This window comes from Eurypyga helias, unplaced genomic scaffold, assembly GCF_000690775.1.
Source record: "Eurypyga helias isolate BGI_N326 unplaced genomic scaffold, ASM69077v1 scaffold15074, whole genome shotgun sequence".
In the NCBI taxonomy this organism is placed as follows: Eukaryota; Metazoa; Chordata; class Aves; order Eurypygiformes; family Eurypygidae; genus Eurypyga; species Eurypyga helias.
Window position 1 is genome coordinate 77717 of NW_010248393.1, and position 16245 is coordinate 93961.

General features: G+C 43.0%; 1 protein-coding gene across 1 annotated transcript in view; it reads right to left on the reverse strand.

The window, feature by feature from the left end:
• POC1A (POC1 centriolar protein A) overlaps window positions 1-15178 on the reverse strand; it is a gene marked incomplete at its 5' end in the record, with an annotated part of 50232 nt that extends 35054 nt beyond the window's left edge. Inside the window, 6 exons of the mRNA XM_010151038.1 lie at window positions 1745-1878; window positions 5929-6044; window positions 7441-7548; window positions 8644-8823; window positions 11944-12115; window positions 15094-15178. Coding sequence (XP_010149340.1) covers window positions 1745-1878; window positions 5929-6044; window positions 7441-7548; window positions 8644-8823; window positions 11944-12115; window positions 15094-15178 — 795 coding nt within the window. The remainder of the gene's footprint in view (window positions 1-1744; window positions 1879-5928; window positions 6045-7440; window positions 7549-8643; window positions 8824-11943; window positions 12116-15093) is intronic.
• Window positions 15179-16245: the final 1067 nt, after the last annotated feature.

The window sequence follows — 16245 nt, forward strand, 5'->3', positions numbered from 1 at the left end:
ACTGCGATACTTTTACTTGTTTCCAAACTGAAGGAGGTTTAATCCCACCACGGCAACTACCCTTCACCTCCACCAGCGTCAGAGCATTTCCAAGAGGCCTAGGGGAGAGTGGCAGATGTCTCCCTGATTCAAGGGAGGAAAGAACAGAGAGCTTAAACTCCACTTGTGAGCAGATGATTCACAAACCAACTGTTTTGTAGGAGCCCCGAGTTATGTACAGCATCAGCCTAAAGGGACTTCCTGTTGTCTAATTCTGAAGACCTCCATCACCATAATCAGGTTTGGACTCTTGTTCAAAGCAAAACTCTTTGTGTCACTGCACTTGTCAAGGAGCCACTTGCAGCCCAGAAGGAAGGAAAATGGACAGGAGGTCCAGCCTCCTGATGAATAACCAGGTACATCCCCTGCTGAAGCATGGATGAGGGATGCAAAGACCCACTGGCCCTCCACGCTTACCCTTTTCACAGAGCTACTTCCTAAGCACCCACTTGGCCAACTAACATGAGACATGAAAACGAGATTAGGGCAACAGTTAGAAGCTTTGCAGCCCTTATCTGTTAGGAATATCCACTTAGTCCAAAGTGAGGAAGTTTTATTCAGTCAGGGTTTACGTGTCAGTATAGCCAGCATTTATTATCTTTAACCCTTTTTAGCATTTGAACCCTTTGGTCAGTTTTAATGCTCTGCTTCATGGGAAGATGTGATTTAAGTATGACGTTGTCCTGTTTAACCATTAATATTACCAAAAAAAAAAAAGGACAAAAGTTTAACAACACACAGTATAAATAGAAGTTACAGAACAAATTTGACCTTTTTAGACATCAAAGCAGTCACTAAACAATGCCACAGGAAGTCAGAACTGTCAGGTTTGCAGCTTACACAGCTACCATTATTGCCCAGAACCATCTTCACCACCCCCACATGGCTTCAGGCTGTGCTTTTTTTCCCCCAGCTACTTTTAATGCTTTAAGACTCAGCCCCCATTTTAACAGAGAGACAAGCAGGTTAAGAATTTGTTCTCTTTGTCCCTTTGGAAAGAGAACTTTTAAAGCAGGTCTGCTTTTTCATGCCCCTGAGCCCCACTCAGCACAGACAATGAAATTAGTCTATTTATTTTCATTTAACATTTAAAAGAGAGCTCCAAACATCTATATAATTAACCTTACAAGCAACACATCCAGCAGCATAATACTAATAGGCTAATCAGTTAAACTGAACCAACCAGCAGCATTCATCACCTTCAATTATTCAATTCAAACTGTGAATAAAATGGAAACATGTTCCCAAATCACATCCCAAAAATATATTTCCTCCATTTTACCACTACTGTCCCTAAGTTGCCCTCAGGTGAACAGCATTTATCTTCATAACACTTCAGTTAAGGGGCCAAGTGTTACTGGCACCACCCTAGAGAGGGAGTCAGAGCTGTGGTACTGAGGGTGCCTGACAGACCCAGGGTTAGAGTCTGGGGTGCCGCTCAGACTGTGCGCCTCAGGGCTTAGGCTCACATCCCTCAACGCCGGAGCTCCCTTTCTGCCTGTTTTCTCACCCTCTCCATTCCTGCCTTACCTCCTTCCCTTCTCAACAGTCACAATCTCAAAGATTACTATTAGTACTGTCATCATCATTTCATGCAAGGAATTTTTTAGAAGATTTTTGGCCATGAAGAATGAAGAGCTTGAGCCCAAAATTTTCCCAGTTTGCCATGGGTTTGTACATTAGCATGTAAAAGGCTTTGTCTCACCTGGTGACCATGAAGAGTATACAGAAGTCTTCCTTCTAGCAAGTCCAGAATTTTAAGAGTTGAATCATTGGAAGCAGTAACCAGATAGTTTCCAGAGGGGTGAAAGGAAAGACTGTTTACCACAGCACTGTGCACTGAAGATGGAAAAAACATCATTACATGGTAATCTGAGACCACTTTACATGAGCCCACAGCAAAGGAATAAAGTACAAGCACATTGCAATTTTCTGTTCTAAAGTTTAACAGGAAAATGATCACGGGGGAAACATTCCATAAGAACTCTTCAAAGCATTGGAGAACAAGGGCAGCATTCAATTCTTGTAAAAATAGGCACTACTTTATTGAAAGGAAAAAGAAAGCTTTGCCAATTATTCCTGGAGGGTTAAGACTACAAAAGCTTCCAGTGTAGCCCCCAAAAGTAACTACGTGAGGAACTGAGCTATGGGATACTCAGAGTGGGACACTGACAGACGTTACTACCGTGGAGCTGCTGATCTCACTCCCAGGTGATTCTAGAATAAAATCTACATGCTGGTACCTTAAGAGGACTGAAATTATCCTGAAAGACAAACTCAGAGTTGGCATTGCACAGGTTCTTTTGGTTTACTATCTGACTCTAACCAAGACAGAGTTCAGAGAAACTAGGTAAGAACCACCAGCAACTTGGAAATGGTCCAGCATGAGCATTATTCCTTCAGACACCCACTTCACCTCACAAAAAAAACTTAAAATGAGTATGAATAGACAAACTATCAAGAGTGTGAGCTTCCAATAAACCAATCCTTTCTGCATGGTGATGAAGCCTAAGAGTTATTGTGAAAAGAGTTAAAAGCAAATGCTCTAGGAAAAACAAACTACATTATGTTCTTTGTAACATTAAACATCTACCTAATGCAGGGCTTTTTCCCCTCCTCCCCAAATTTTATAAAAACAGCTACTGAACATATTTATGAGAACATGCAGTACTTCACATATGCACAGCTTTCTGAGCATATGTGACGTTACAGAACATTAAGACTATGCTTGAAGATCGTTTTAACTACCCCATTATTCTTCATTGCATGCCCTTCAAATGTTCTGGTATCTCAAATCTACTACTACTAGTACATCCCCCATAACTACATTTATATTCCCTTGAGAGTCTACTGTGCATTTCAAATCCAAACTGCATGATAAAACTCCTCCAAATACAATTTTAAAGATGCTAGAACCAAATGCTATCTTTTGCAGATGCAGACTTGAAGCCAAAATCTGAAATAGTCTTGCTTGACTGTAAGACAGGACGCATCTACTTTTTAAACTCTCAGGAATACTAGATACCTCAGCTTAAATTCTGAGAATGCAACTCCTCTTGATCTGGACTGTTAAAAAAACAAAAGAAAACCATAACTCAACACAGGTAACTTCTCAACAGTGATGCTTGTTGGTGAATACTCCTCTGTCAGACACCCAGATCTTCCTCCAGCCCTGTGTTACACTGTGCATTAAAGGAGAAAGTCCACATGGGGTTTTTCCTCTGGAAAGAAAAAAATTGAAAATTTTATTCTGAGTGGTTTGTAATACTCCTCATCCCATTACTGTCTACATTCAGAAAAAGGCAAACATATTTTGTCAACTAAGGCAAGTCCTGAAAGGACTCACACCAGAAGCAAAGTTAGCGATATATCCTCCAAGTTCCAGATAGTGAAAAAAGCATTTCCAGTTTCACCAAAACACCTTTTCATAATGGAATCACAGAGACTGTGGCTGTGTAAGAAGCTGCAGCTACTGCGCCAAGGAGTTCTTGGCTGTCCTGAGCTCAGAGAAAACTTCATCTCTTCTCTGCCAACCCAGCTTACACCTCCCACGAGACCATTCACAACACCTCTCCAAGAACTTGCCAACACGTCCTGCAACCTCACTTTATTTCATGTTGCAAACAATAAATCCAGTGCAGCACAAGTGGCATCTCCCACTGACTTGTTGCTCCAAGCCTACCCCTCTGACAGCCAAGCCCTAGGAAAAAAAATGGCCATTTAGGGGGCATATACTGGGGGGTTAATTGCTAAAATTGAGTCATGGCAGCCGAACGACTGACTGAACATAACTGTCCCAAGTCTGGCAATACTACTGTTATGTAATTGGGGAATGCAACCTCTTAAGAGCCAGCAGTCAGAAGATAAATCAGGATGGATTTGGCACAGCCACAGTTCCTAGTGAACAGATAACCACCATCCAGCCCCATCCAAACTGTCCAAAAGTACCAACTGCACTTTTCAAACAGCAATTAAAAAAAAAGGTTAGCGCTGTTTCTACAGACCTGCAGAGGTACCCCCACACACACCTCTGCACAGGAAAAAGTCTCGGGCAATAAACACTGGCCATTTTTACAGAAGGATGATCCGATGAACAAAAAAAGTTAACGCCAAGTAGAGGGTTGAACAAAGCATCTGTCTGTTCCCCTGTACCGTAAGTGTGACCAGAGCATACTTTGCTGAATAACACGCACACACCCCGTACAATAGATGTTGCAGTCAGCTGTCTACTTCCAACTTCCATTTACAAATGTCACTGTTGGAACAAGTCCCAGCAACAAGAGCAATGCTGCTAAAAGACTGATCAGTTCTGGAAAACAACCCAACTTGAGCACTCAAGAATCTGTGGCAGGGCTATGTATCTATTTACTCCTTGATGCAACTCCATCTTTAAAATGGATTTCCTTGCAATCAGGCAGCGTAAGCATGTTCCAAGTGAAGAACTGCTGTCTAGTGGGACAGATCTAGTGGATTTCAGGGTTTCTTTGGCTTTTAGAACTTTTTAGTTCAAAGTTCTAACACACAATTAGAATTTACACAGTAGCTGTTAAAAATAACACTCATAACAGGAAAAGATCACTTTGATAGCGAGGGTGTCAGAGTAAAATGCCATTCAGCAAGGGTGGGATACAGGGGAAATATGTAACTCCAAGACAAAAAATAAACCTGGCAGCCGACCTAAACAACATTAGATTTAGACAATTTAATAGCAGTAAGTGGAAAGCAGGAAGAGATGATTTTTGAGCCAAGTTATAGCATGGCTGGAAACACCCACTGCAGATCTTGCCACTGTTGAAAAGCTGATAAAGTAGGTTAAAGGACAATCTGAAGCTGTTCAAGTATTTCAACACGCTACCTATTTTAGCAACAAGATTTCAGAAAGGCCTTTCCAAACTTTGATAGGAAGCTAATAATACTCATTGCACAAAGAATCGCACTTCAGTATTCACCATTGTAACTGCACCAGCTGAATGCCAATGCATTGGAACAACAGTCCTCAAAAGGTTTGATTTCCATTAGATTTTGTTAACTGTCAGAGAACTGGAAGTGATGGTGAGTCCATAAAAATAACTGAAGAAATTTTTTTAAAAAAGGCACATTCTGTGGGAGTTCAAGGAGCTCAGGCAGTTTTACAGTTGGGAGTTCAAAGCACTTGACTTGACTACACAGGGAGAATACCTGTGGGGAGGAGAACCCCGCATTTAAACGCCAGAAATAAAACACAGTCTAGGAGCAGGGAGCTGATGCTAAAAATAAGGAATATGGTTTTTTTCCTACCCAAGTAAAAAGCTTGTTCCAACAATGGTGGTGGCACCGTCAGTGCTTGATAGTCAGATCGGATGATTGTAATGGCGTTTCCAGCCATACACACCGAGCGGAACGTACAGCAGAATTCCAAAAGCATTCTGAAGTTTGCAGATTATTTCTACTCCACAGCAACGTTTTTGGGGAAGCTTTTATTTATTTTTTATGTAACCCAAAGGGCTTTTATAATCTTAATAGCTGCAGACAATCTGCATTTGCTTTAATATGAGTAACTGCCATTGCTCTTGTCTACCAGAAGTAGTCTAGTCTTTCACAGGTTGCTGTTGCTCCAAGGACAAGCTAACCTGGACAAGTCATGTCAAAGCTAAATGTGGAGCTGAAAACCAAAGGACATACTGGAAAAGGAGAAATCCGAACAGAGGTATTTCTCACCAAACGTGGAATCAGTTTTGGAGCTAATACAAAGGAAAGCATAATGTTTGGTGAAAAAACAAAGGCCTACACTAGGAGGCCTAACCCAGTGCCTTTCTGGAAAAGCAGCAGGTGACGGAGAAAATCCCTGAACTTCAGAGCGATTCATGTCAATACAGAGAAAGTGCTGACTTTTCTAAGATCTTAACTTGCCTTGATAATGTTGGAGAAGTCTGTTCATCCTAACGTCCCACACCTTCACCGTGCTGTCTGTGCCAGCCGCAGCAATGCACGTACCGCTGGGATGGAAATCCACGTGATTCACAAACCTGTCAACGGCAGTTCAATCCAACTGGTTACATTCAGCTCTCACTAAAGATCAAAAAAGGTCTTTTCAAGAAGGGAAGCTACATCATGATGCATCAAACACTACAGAAAGGAGGAGAGAACCTGAAAATTGAAATCACTAAATTTCTTTCGAGACCTTGCTTATAACCCCAAGTGGACTGCAGGATTTTCTCCAGGAATCCCGTTTTCAAAGTTCTGCACTACAGGTGTAGGAGCCGTAGATACAGGCATCCTGCAATCTGATGGATCTGTCACAGCATCTTCAAGTGTTCATTAAATGTTTGCATAATCTATATCTTCTATTAAATGAAGAGGATTTCTAGAGTGGGGTGTACCACACCAAACAGATGCTTTCTTCCTCTTAGTCTTAAAGAATTTTAAGATGGAATTTACCAAATTTGTGCCCAAAATCATATGTTGTCACTTACAAGGTAGAAAGGCTGAGACCAAATTCCCTTCTGGACTTGTATGCAATCTATATTTTTTTTGAGCACACAAGTACAGTAAACCTTCAGAACCTTCAGTGAAGAGCACCTCTTAATTCCACACCCAATCCATGCAAGAAAATGGGTAAAATACCCTTTGACTATTCATCTAACAATTGACAAAACTCAAGGGGTTGAGTCTTGCAACAGCAGCCAAGGAAGCTGAGACATAAATTCATTGTTTGGACAAGGTATACTCTATAAAGCACTGACAAAAATAACGCTGTCTGAATTGGCCTTAGTATCATCGCATATTCCCTGGAAAAAACAGCTTTGTACTTAAATCAGTGTAGCAAGACACTAGGAAGATCCCAGTCTCACAGTTCTCTACAGTCTTGTTCTGTGTTTCTGGACAAATGAACTTTTGCTGTGGCTCAATATTCACCATGAAAAAAAAAAATCCCAATTCAACAACTGTCTTTCTGAATACTAAGTGTTTTATGGAATAACAAAGCTATTGCAATGTTTGAGGCTGAAACAAAGCATGCAAGTACCAACTTGTCAGTACATTTCTGCTCTTCTAGTTTACTGCAATTCAGAGTAAAATAAAAAAGCTTAACATAGCTAGAAGAAGAAAAAAAGAACTTAAGCATCTCCAAAAATAAATAAGCATAAAGAAAGTGAGGCCTGGCATGTTGGACAATTATCGAAATGTAACCCTCAAGGTTCCAATCTGTACAAGTTGTAAGAAGGTGACAGCAATTCTGGAAGCTCTGTTTGCATCTCGTCCTCTGCTGGCCACTTCGGTAATAGGCACTAATGATTTTTTTGAGAGGTAGAAATAGAAAGGATAAGTAGATTTGACTGCAGTCACAAAACCAGGTGTACAACCACCAGGCATCCCCATTTCCGCAATCACGAAGGCCAGCCTCATGCACCAACGCGTACTTACCCCCCATGCTCACAGAAGGAGTGTATGCACTCTCTGCTGGTTTTGTCCCACAGCTTGACAGTTTTATCATCACTGGCTGACACTATTAATCGCCCGTCAGGAGAGAACCTAAGACGAGAGTCATAGCCATTAAGAAATGCCCTCAAAAGGTGTATAGGGTCAGCTGGATTTGGCCAGCTGTCAAGGCACATTGGTAACACACCTCACTCAAGTCACAGCCAGCATCAGCAAGGCCAAAAATCCAATCGCTGCAAGTTGAAGGGAAAAAAGCAAGCCTGAAGTCCTCAAACTATTCCCCAGGCACATAATAACCCTCAGAAAAGTCTTCAGTCTGACTTCAGATCTCCCATCCTACTTGTTTCAATTTTAAGTGTAACTCTTGCTGTTTCTGTACCCCGATTCAAAACAATTCCCACCTTTGCCATAAGAATTTACAGCAATATAATTACTGCCAAGGTAACAGCTGCAGCAGGACAAGCTTCATCATTCAAGTGCCTTAGAAGAACGCATTAAGACCCTGCCTCAGAATTTCATATACAAGACAGATCAGTAGGCGTAGATTTTACAGGACTTGAGTCCCTAAGTGGAGAACATCATCGTACATACCGGAAAAACATTCTTTCTGCTCTACTGTGGGCACCTACAGTACTACCAGCCACAACCACCATCATGGTCAAGAACTTCTCACCTACAGAGAAATTGTGGCTTTACCCTAAACACACATATATACATAAAAATCCCTGAGAACAACCAAGACGGACAACTGAAAACCAAATCTGAGACACTTATCAGGAAATAATGTTTTTATTATGGCAGCACCTTCAGCACTTTGTAAGGAGCTCAGGTGACCATTTTTAACTAGAGGCATGACAAGTATAAAAGTAATAGGCTGAAATAACAATTTATTAGGCAAATAACAATAATAGATCTCTCAGTTTGCTTCTGTTCGCAACTTAAGTCTCCCTACCAGGTAAAAGCAAATCACTAAGTAGGAAAACTTCTGCTTGACAAAGGTCACTGAATAAACACAAAGTGGGTACACAGCTATTACCCGCAGGATCTCTCTGCAGGTTAACACCACATTTCAGTCACTAGGCACCCTTGAATCATCCTCAACAGAGGTGTGTTACAAAAGGTAATGGTGCTCAGTCTCTGCTGTGAGGAATAAACCCTCACCTCTGTTTGTCAGAAAGCTGTACGTACCTGGCACAGCGAACCCAGTTTATGTGTTGACTAAGTGAGAATAGAAACTTCTGCCTGTGAACTGTCCACACCTTGACTGTTTTGTCATCAGAAGCTGTAACTAAGGACTGGCCATCGCTGGAGAAGTGAACGCTTCTTACAGTTCCCGTGTGAGCCTTGAACACAGTAGATTCTCCTTTGCTGTACAGAAGGAAGAAATACTTTAAAACCATACAATAGGACAGCAAGGACATTATGTACCTGGAAACACAAAGTGGCTGTATGCTGAGCAGTGCTGTTGACCAACACTTCTCTGGGAACTGCACGTGGTTACATTGGCAAAAAAAAAAGTTGATCAACCCCAAATAAACTCATGTTTCAGGTGTTATACAGAATACATAGCTAAAACCAGTTGTTCCAGTTCAATCCGGGAGCCCAATCCAAACAATCCCCTATGCTACAACCATTTAAAACAATGTTTATGGAAACATCACTATAAAAGCAGATGCTGAGATTCTGTACTGTTACCAGATCTTGTGCTGCAAGGCGGGTGAGGAGGACGGTAAGCGTGTTCACACTTCATCCAGACAGAGACCAGCAGGCAACTACCTTCCAACTATTGTAACGGGCTGTACTCCAGCCGAACGCTTCCGACGGAGCGTCACACAAGAAATAACGTGACTGAATTCAGCACGCCTGGTGTTGTACAACACTGAGCAGGCTGCCATTAACACAGGCAGGCAAGACCAAGGACAAGTTTTTGTTAATCCTTCTTTACCCATCATTTCCAAATAAATGCAAGAGGCATTCTTCTGGCAGATAAACTCAAGGCGTATTTAGAGATCCAAAGAGCCATATATTTGGAGATCTAACAGGTACATGGGAGTCTTGGTCCAAAATACATCTTCAGTGGGAACTGTACAAACAGAAGCTCAATACTGACAGAAGAGGACAACAGAAAGACACAGTGGTTTGCTTTCCTCTCCGTTAAGAGCTGCAGCCTACCAAAACTACCAAACTGTAAAGGCCAAAAAATCAAAATGTCAACATACCCTCCAGCAATATTCCCTCCCTCCTCAGAAAAGGTCAGAGCTGCCTAGTTTTATTTAAATATTTACCTGCCAGAAGGCAAGGAACAGTAAAGGTTACTTCTCAGGGAAGTTTTCTTCCTGTCCAAAGCCACAGAACATCCCAAGTCTGATGAACACTCATGTAGAAACATGAATTTACAAAATTCTGACAGCATGGCTGATAAAAAAAAACAAATCCCAGAGACAGAAATCCACACACCCATGTGGCATTAACTTCCCCAGTAACACCTCACCCTTGAAAGGGACTGCAAGTTTTTGGATTCTTTGCAAATAAAGTCCCAGCCCACAAACCGACTGTGGGACAGCTTCTCCCTTCCCTTCTAATGACGGTTCAAAACTGACAAGCTGAACGTCTACAACCCGATTCAACCTCCGTGCTCTCTTTTCTTCCGTCTAGGGAAGGTAAATTGCCAAAGAACACGAAGCACGGATGAAGTGCCATGCGCAGAGGCATCCACAGCCAGTGTAACAACAGCAGCTCCCTTTCCACACCAGCCCTCTTCTGACATTACGTCACAGGTACCGTTTAGACCAGAGCTCACACCCCTAAGCAGCCAAGACAGAATCAGCCAATACATCATTTAAGTTCGGTATTCTCTATCACATCCCAGTCTTGTCTTTAAGTTTATACATTAGCTCTAAGGAATCTAACAAGTCTGCGCTGTAAATTATTCGCAGCACCCTGTGTCAGCAGCACAGCTCTGGACAGCAAGCTGACACCGCCAGTCTCTTCCTTGATAGGAGACGCATGAGCAGCAAGATTAAATTTTAATCATAATCCACTGTGTGCCCTTTATTAATATATATGCTACCATGTCATTGTCATTATTTCTTCCAGGAAATTTTAACTAAACAGAAATACTGGTAATTGAAATTACAATCTGCAAATTGTAGTTAAAATATTTAAAGTTAAGATATTTAAAAGCACTTCTATATCAGTTCTTTAAAAGTCACTTTCAGAACCTATCAGGTCTATGGCTGTTATCACTTATGGTTTAACAGATCGGATAAAGTTTCCAAGGGGTAATCATAACCAGAATAGCTCATCCACAATAAACAGCTAGAAATGCTTTCCCAGGTTCCTGAAGTGACAGGTTTATTTTAAAGTTGGAGTACAGGTTTTTTTGGGTTTTTGGGGGTTTTTTAAATCCCTATTATTTGCCACCAGAGTCATCAGGTCTGCTCCTGGAGACAATCCTTTAGTCTTCAAGAGCAAGAATTCACAAGCTCACAAATGAGGGAACCTCAAATACCTTTTTATATGCCTGTCCCTTCAGAAAAAACAATCCCACTGAACCGTGGGAACCAGAGACCGAAGAAAAGACCGGCAGCTGCTTTTCTGCATCTTGGCTGCAAAGGCTTCTCATTACCTGTAGCAAAATTAAGTCCTCAAGCAGAAGTTCTTCAGCACACTCTTGTTTGTGCTTTATTTCAACTATGTGTCCCTTGCGGAAGACACATCACTTAAAACAACCCATCACAGATTGAAACAACAGAAGTCACGAGGTCTCTCAGCCCATGACTGCCAAGGACTTGGCAAGCGGTCATGAGCTAAGGCAACTAAACCCTCTACTGAAAAATGGAAACTCCATAACTATACCTTAAGATGGCAAAGGTGCTGAAAGGGTGAGTAAACTCATGTTAATCATAGGCAAACTCATAAAAAAGTCAATACACAACCCAAAGTAGCCTTATCTTCGTAACACACCACCATTTGCTATCAACGTAACACAGAGTTACTAGTTTTGGCCCAAGAAATAAGGATTAAAGGCACCTTGCAGCTTTGTTGACTACAGCAAGCATGCAGGCTAGCAACCTCCACCCTGCTCACAGAACAGGTATCTCCAACACTAAACCTCAGCTTGTGTTTCAGCATCTTGTTTAACACTGACAGAGCAGCAGAGGAACAGTTTGCTAGGAGGAAAGACCCGGGGAGGAAGGGGAAAAAAACCCCAACACTTCACCACTGATGAGTTACATCAGTGACTCGTTTCATTAGCACACTTAGTCAATACTAACTTTAAGCTCTGCCAAGGATTTTAGGGTTTTTTTTCCAACACAGTTCCAAGATAACTCTATTTTTCCAACACAGCTTCAAGCTGCCACATAAAATGGTTCTTCTTCCCTTCAAATAGATGCAAGTGTCATACCTGGAGAGCCACTGTCAAGAAGCAAGGAGAAATCCCAATCCATAGTTAAAACACAGAGGTAGAAGGAAATAGATACTCACACACTAGGAATCCATAAACGGACTGTTTTGTCTCTGGAGCCTGAAGCCACCAGGTGACCGGAAGGTGCAAAGTGAACACACATGACCGCATCTTTGTGGCCCACAAAGCGATAGGCTCTCATCTGAGGTCTCATACTCCAGATCATCAGGCACGAGTCCATCGAGCCACTTGCTGAAATTAAACAAACAGCAAACCAATTCTGCATTAATTCTCCTCCAGTTACACTGAAACTGCATTTCACACTCAATTCACCATCACAACTTCCAGCAATCTCAAGCACATTGTCCTTTAAGCTTCACCAATGCATTGCAAACTGTGTATTTCACTGGAAACTCAAAGTCATGCCTTGGCTTGGACTGACAATTCTACTCCCAAGAGTCAGCTCATGCAACAGCTGCAGAGGCAAAAGCCACACAAGTTGTAAAACTTCTTCCAGACAAATGCACGCTAAGGAAACACATAGCAGGTCTGAACGAAGGGTCTCCCGTCACTTTTATTGGGAAGCAAAGGCAGCTATCTCCTGCGGCAGGTTAAATATCAAGTAACACACTACAGATTAAGCAGAGAATCCCTGTGAGTCACTGACTTACAGGCAACCCAGCTGCATCCCCCTCCAATGCCTCTCTTGTTGCAAAACACTTATCAAAGCCAGCTTAATGATTTATGAAAAATCCAAGCTTACGACTAGATCAGAACAGCGTTCAGTTTGCTATTAGCAGGAAGGGTCAGCAGGACTTGATGAGAGGCTTTAAGGAACTACAGATGGAGATGGGTCACTCCATCTACTCACACCTATACTCACATCTGGAAAGAAAACCCACCCACCAGTCACCACAGCCTGCTGCACTTTTGGGCTTCGGAGAAAGGAATGGAAGAGGGAAAAGGCATGCTCCAAAGAACAAGAAGGAAAAAGGTTTAAGAGAGATGCCAGAGTGCAGAGACTCTACTTACGGGAAGGCAGCCCTCCCCCAGGCCAGATGCTGCTTTTAAAAGACCTCCCCCAGCAGCAAGAGCAAAGCATGGCTGAACTGGAAGGCAGAACTCGGGCACATTGCGAGCACAACTGACAACTCACCCCTGATGCTGAGCTTCATACAAACTACAACCCTCTCCCCAGTTTTCCATTATCAGTCCCTGCCAGGAATACCAGGCAAAAGGTTTCCCAAACATGAGAGCAAATCCCACTTCAGTCAAGCTCCCCTGCATCAGCACCTCTGTGCAGTCCCTTAAAGCCCAACGTGCTGTGCGCAGCCTACTGCAGTGGGACTCTGGAGATTTGTAAAAGAGCAAACACGTGCCCCTGACAACTTACAGTCTCCAACTATGACAGCAGAAATACCCCTTCAAATCAATTTTAATGCCTAAATAATAGAAACCATTGGAGATTTTTCCACAGGCGAATACAGAACATACACATGGCCTGCCAACAAGCTGCATCTACCCGAGTGCCAAGTGGGGCATTTCTCCAGGGAGATCTTAAGATGTTCCTGGAAGAGAAAGACCAGTTTGATGGCAGTTTCTGACATGGCAGCGTCATAATTACAAGAATTTTTCAGTTCATTAGCATTATGACAAAATACCAAATAGCTTTTGCTGGAAGTGTCCTTCTAGTTCAGAGTCATTTTCACACAAATAACAGTCATCTCCTTCCCTGCTATCGATTTGGGATTAATATATGCCCATTTCAAACAGGGCCATTCGGTACACCTGTCCCCAAAGGCGAAACAAAAAACCTTACATATTTGTCAGTTCAGTTGTTGGGTTTGTATTTCATACAGACAACACCCCGCCTTAGGGATACACAAATTCAAGATGAGACAACTGTGTACAAGCAGACTGAGCACACGGCCTAGTGTCAACAGGTTTGAATGTTAGTCATACCTTCGTTCAGTCACTGTCCGGTAAGGATATCAGGTTGCAATGATACAGCTCCCCTGGGGTTGATATTAAAAAGTTTAAGCAAAATAATGCTCTGACATCTCAATAAAACACTTCAGTATTATAGTGTTTGTCTGTGACTTACTGGCAATAGCTATTATCCTTACTGGACTGAACAACCAATCTAACGAAATTAAAAGACTAAGTCCTCTAGGTTTGGTCTGGGTTTCCAGGGAGATGGAATTGGGAAAAAAAAAACCTTAGCATCTCATAAGAGTCAAGTACACACAACTGACCCAACAGTACCTAGAAAAGAGCAGTTCTTAGCATTTGTTCCCTTTCTTGCCAGATCTAATTTACTAAAAATATCAAGAGCTATTATTTCATGGTGCAGACGGAGGAGACAAAGGTCCCCATAGCACCTCTGAAGGGCCATTCACAAGCAGTGCTAAATTACATCCCGAGCACCCTTGCTAAATAGATCTGCACTGAGTGGACAAAGTTTGAGAGATGCACAAACAGCATCACCGACAGAGCAGAGGGCACTCTTGCTCTGAAACTGGAGACAGAGAAAGCGGAAGGGAAAAGATAGCAGACAACAATAAAAGCAGCAGCAAAGAAGAAGGAAGAGGGTCCAAGACAAATTTGATACATGTTCGTTTCCTTGCAGCTTCTAGAGAGTTCTGTAGGTTGCAAGATCCAGAAAAGGATTGCCACCTGCTAGGCCACAGTATTTCTATTTACTCATGCCCACCACATATATTGCCTCAAACTATCATTTCTGCCTTCTCTGTGAGCCAAAACAATGCCCACCATCTCACACAGACTGAACTGCAACTTCTTTAGGAGCCAAAAACTCTCCTGGCTCCTACTCAATGCACGCACAGCAGGTTACTGAACAGCAACTGGGACACAAACCTTGGCATAACCATTGGCAGCTGCCCAAAGGGAGAAATAGAAGATGAAGAAGAAAAAGTAAGCTATTACTGCAAGTTTAATTCATGGTATGGAAAGGTAGGTGAAGTGAGAAACAACAAAGATGTCCCTAAAGCTCTAGCAGGATGCACACAATCTGCCACCCTTACGGTTCAACAACAGGATTTTTTTCACTGCAAATGTTCATCCTGAGATTCCCAAAAAAATCTTGTCATCATGAAGATATGTTCTTTGCTCTTGTAGAACTCAGTACCTCCAAAGCTCCCTCTGTTTAACTAAGGGAGAGAAGCTCTTTTTGTATACTCTGGCCATCAAAACACAGAGAGAAGATTTACCCAGTTGTTTCTTATTGGGACTGAAGTCCACACTAGTGATAGCATCTCTGTGACCTTTGAAGTGTCTCTCCAGGGACGGGTCTTCCTAGAAAACAAGAGTTTTCAGACACTATAGATTAAAAACCATCTTGGTACAATAAAACCATTTTATTTTTACAACAAGCTGACCAAGACACATAGTCACGTATCAAAAAAACTAAGAGCGAGATGTTAGCCAAGCTGATGCCACCCTTGGGTCTTAGCGAACTTGCACAAATAACTTGTATATTTTGACAACATGCTCCTGGTGCAGAAACCCCAAAGTTGAGTTTGGAACAGATCAGCCATGTCGATGACCACCTGAGCAGGCAGTCAAGCTCAGCTTCGCTCCCACAGCTGCTCATGTCAGCCCAGGGGTAGCCAAAAGGCCACTGTTTGCACAGAAGGGACAAATTTGCAAGTCTTAACATGCCTGTCTAAATGGACAGGTAGAATCAGAACTGCAGCAAAACAGTTCTGCCATTCCCCTATAGCTGGGGAATGCAGCAGAGCACCTTGCTGCCAAGGCCAAGCAAAGCCTGACGTCAGGCAAAAACCAAACAAAACCAGCCACAAACAAGCAAAACACTCAAGAGGTTGTAACAGTTAAAAGTTGTCCAGAGTTCAGAACAGGCTGACCAGTCTTCAATCCCTGCTCCTGGCAACACTCATCACAGCCTGCTCCCCCTCAGGACTTCACCGCAGCCCCAGCCTGCTCATACAAGCACCCAGCCCCAAAAGAACAGGGCTGACGTCGCCCCACAACACCCAGCACCAGCCCTCCCCAGGTCTAGAGCCTGACCCCCAGCTTAGACGCTCCCACACACACAAACACCGTCCAATCCCACTTACAGCCCCAGAAAAACAGGGCTGACGGCCCCCCACAACACCCAGCACCAGCTCTCCCCAGGTCTAGAGCCTGACCCCGCACTTAGACATGCCCACACACACAAACACATCCCAATCCCAGTTGTTACAGCACTCCCCAGCAGCACTAAGCCCCTTCAAGGCCAGCTCTGCCCCCAGTTCCTCCCCAGCCCCAACTGCACGAGGCCACCCCACAGCCCAAGCCCAGGTCAGCCCCCGCTGCACGGCCCAACCCCAGCAGCACTGTCTCCCTCAAAACCCAGAGCT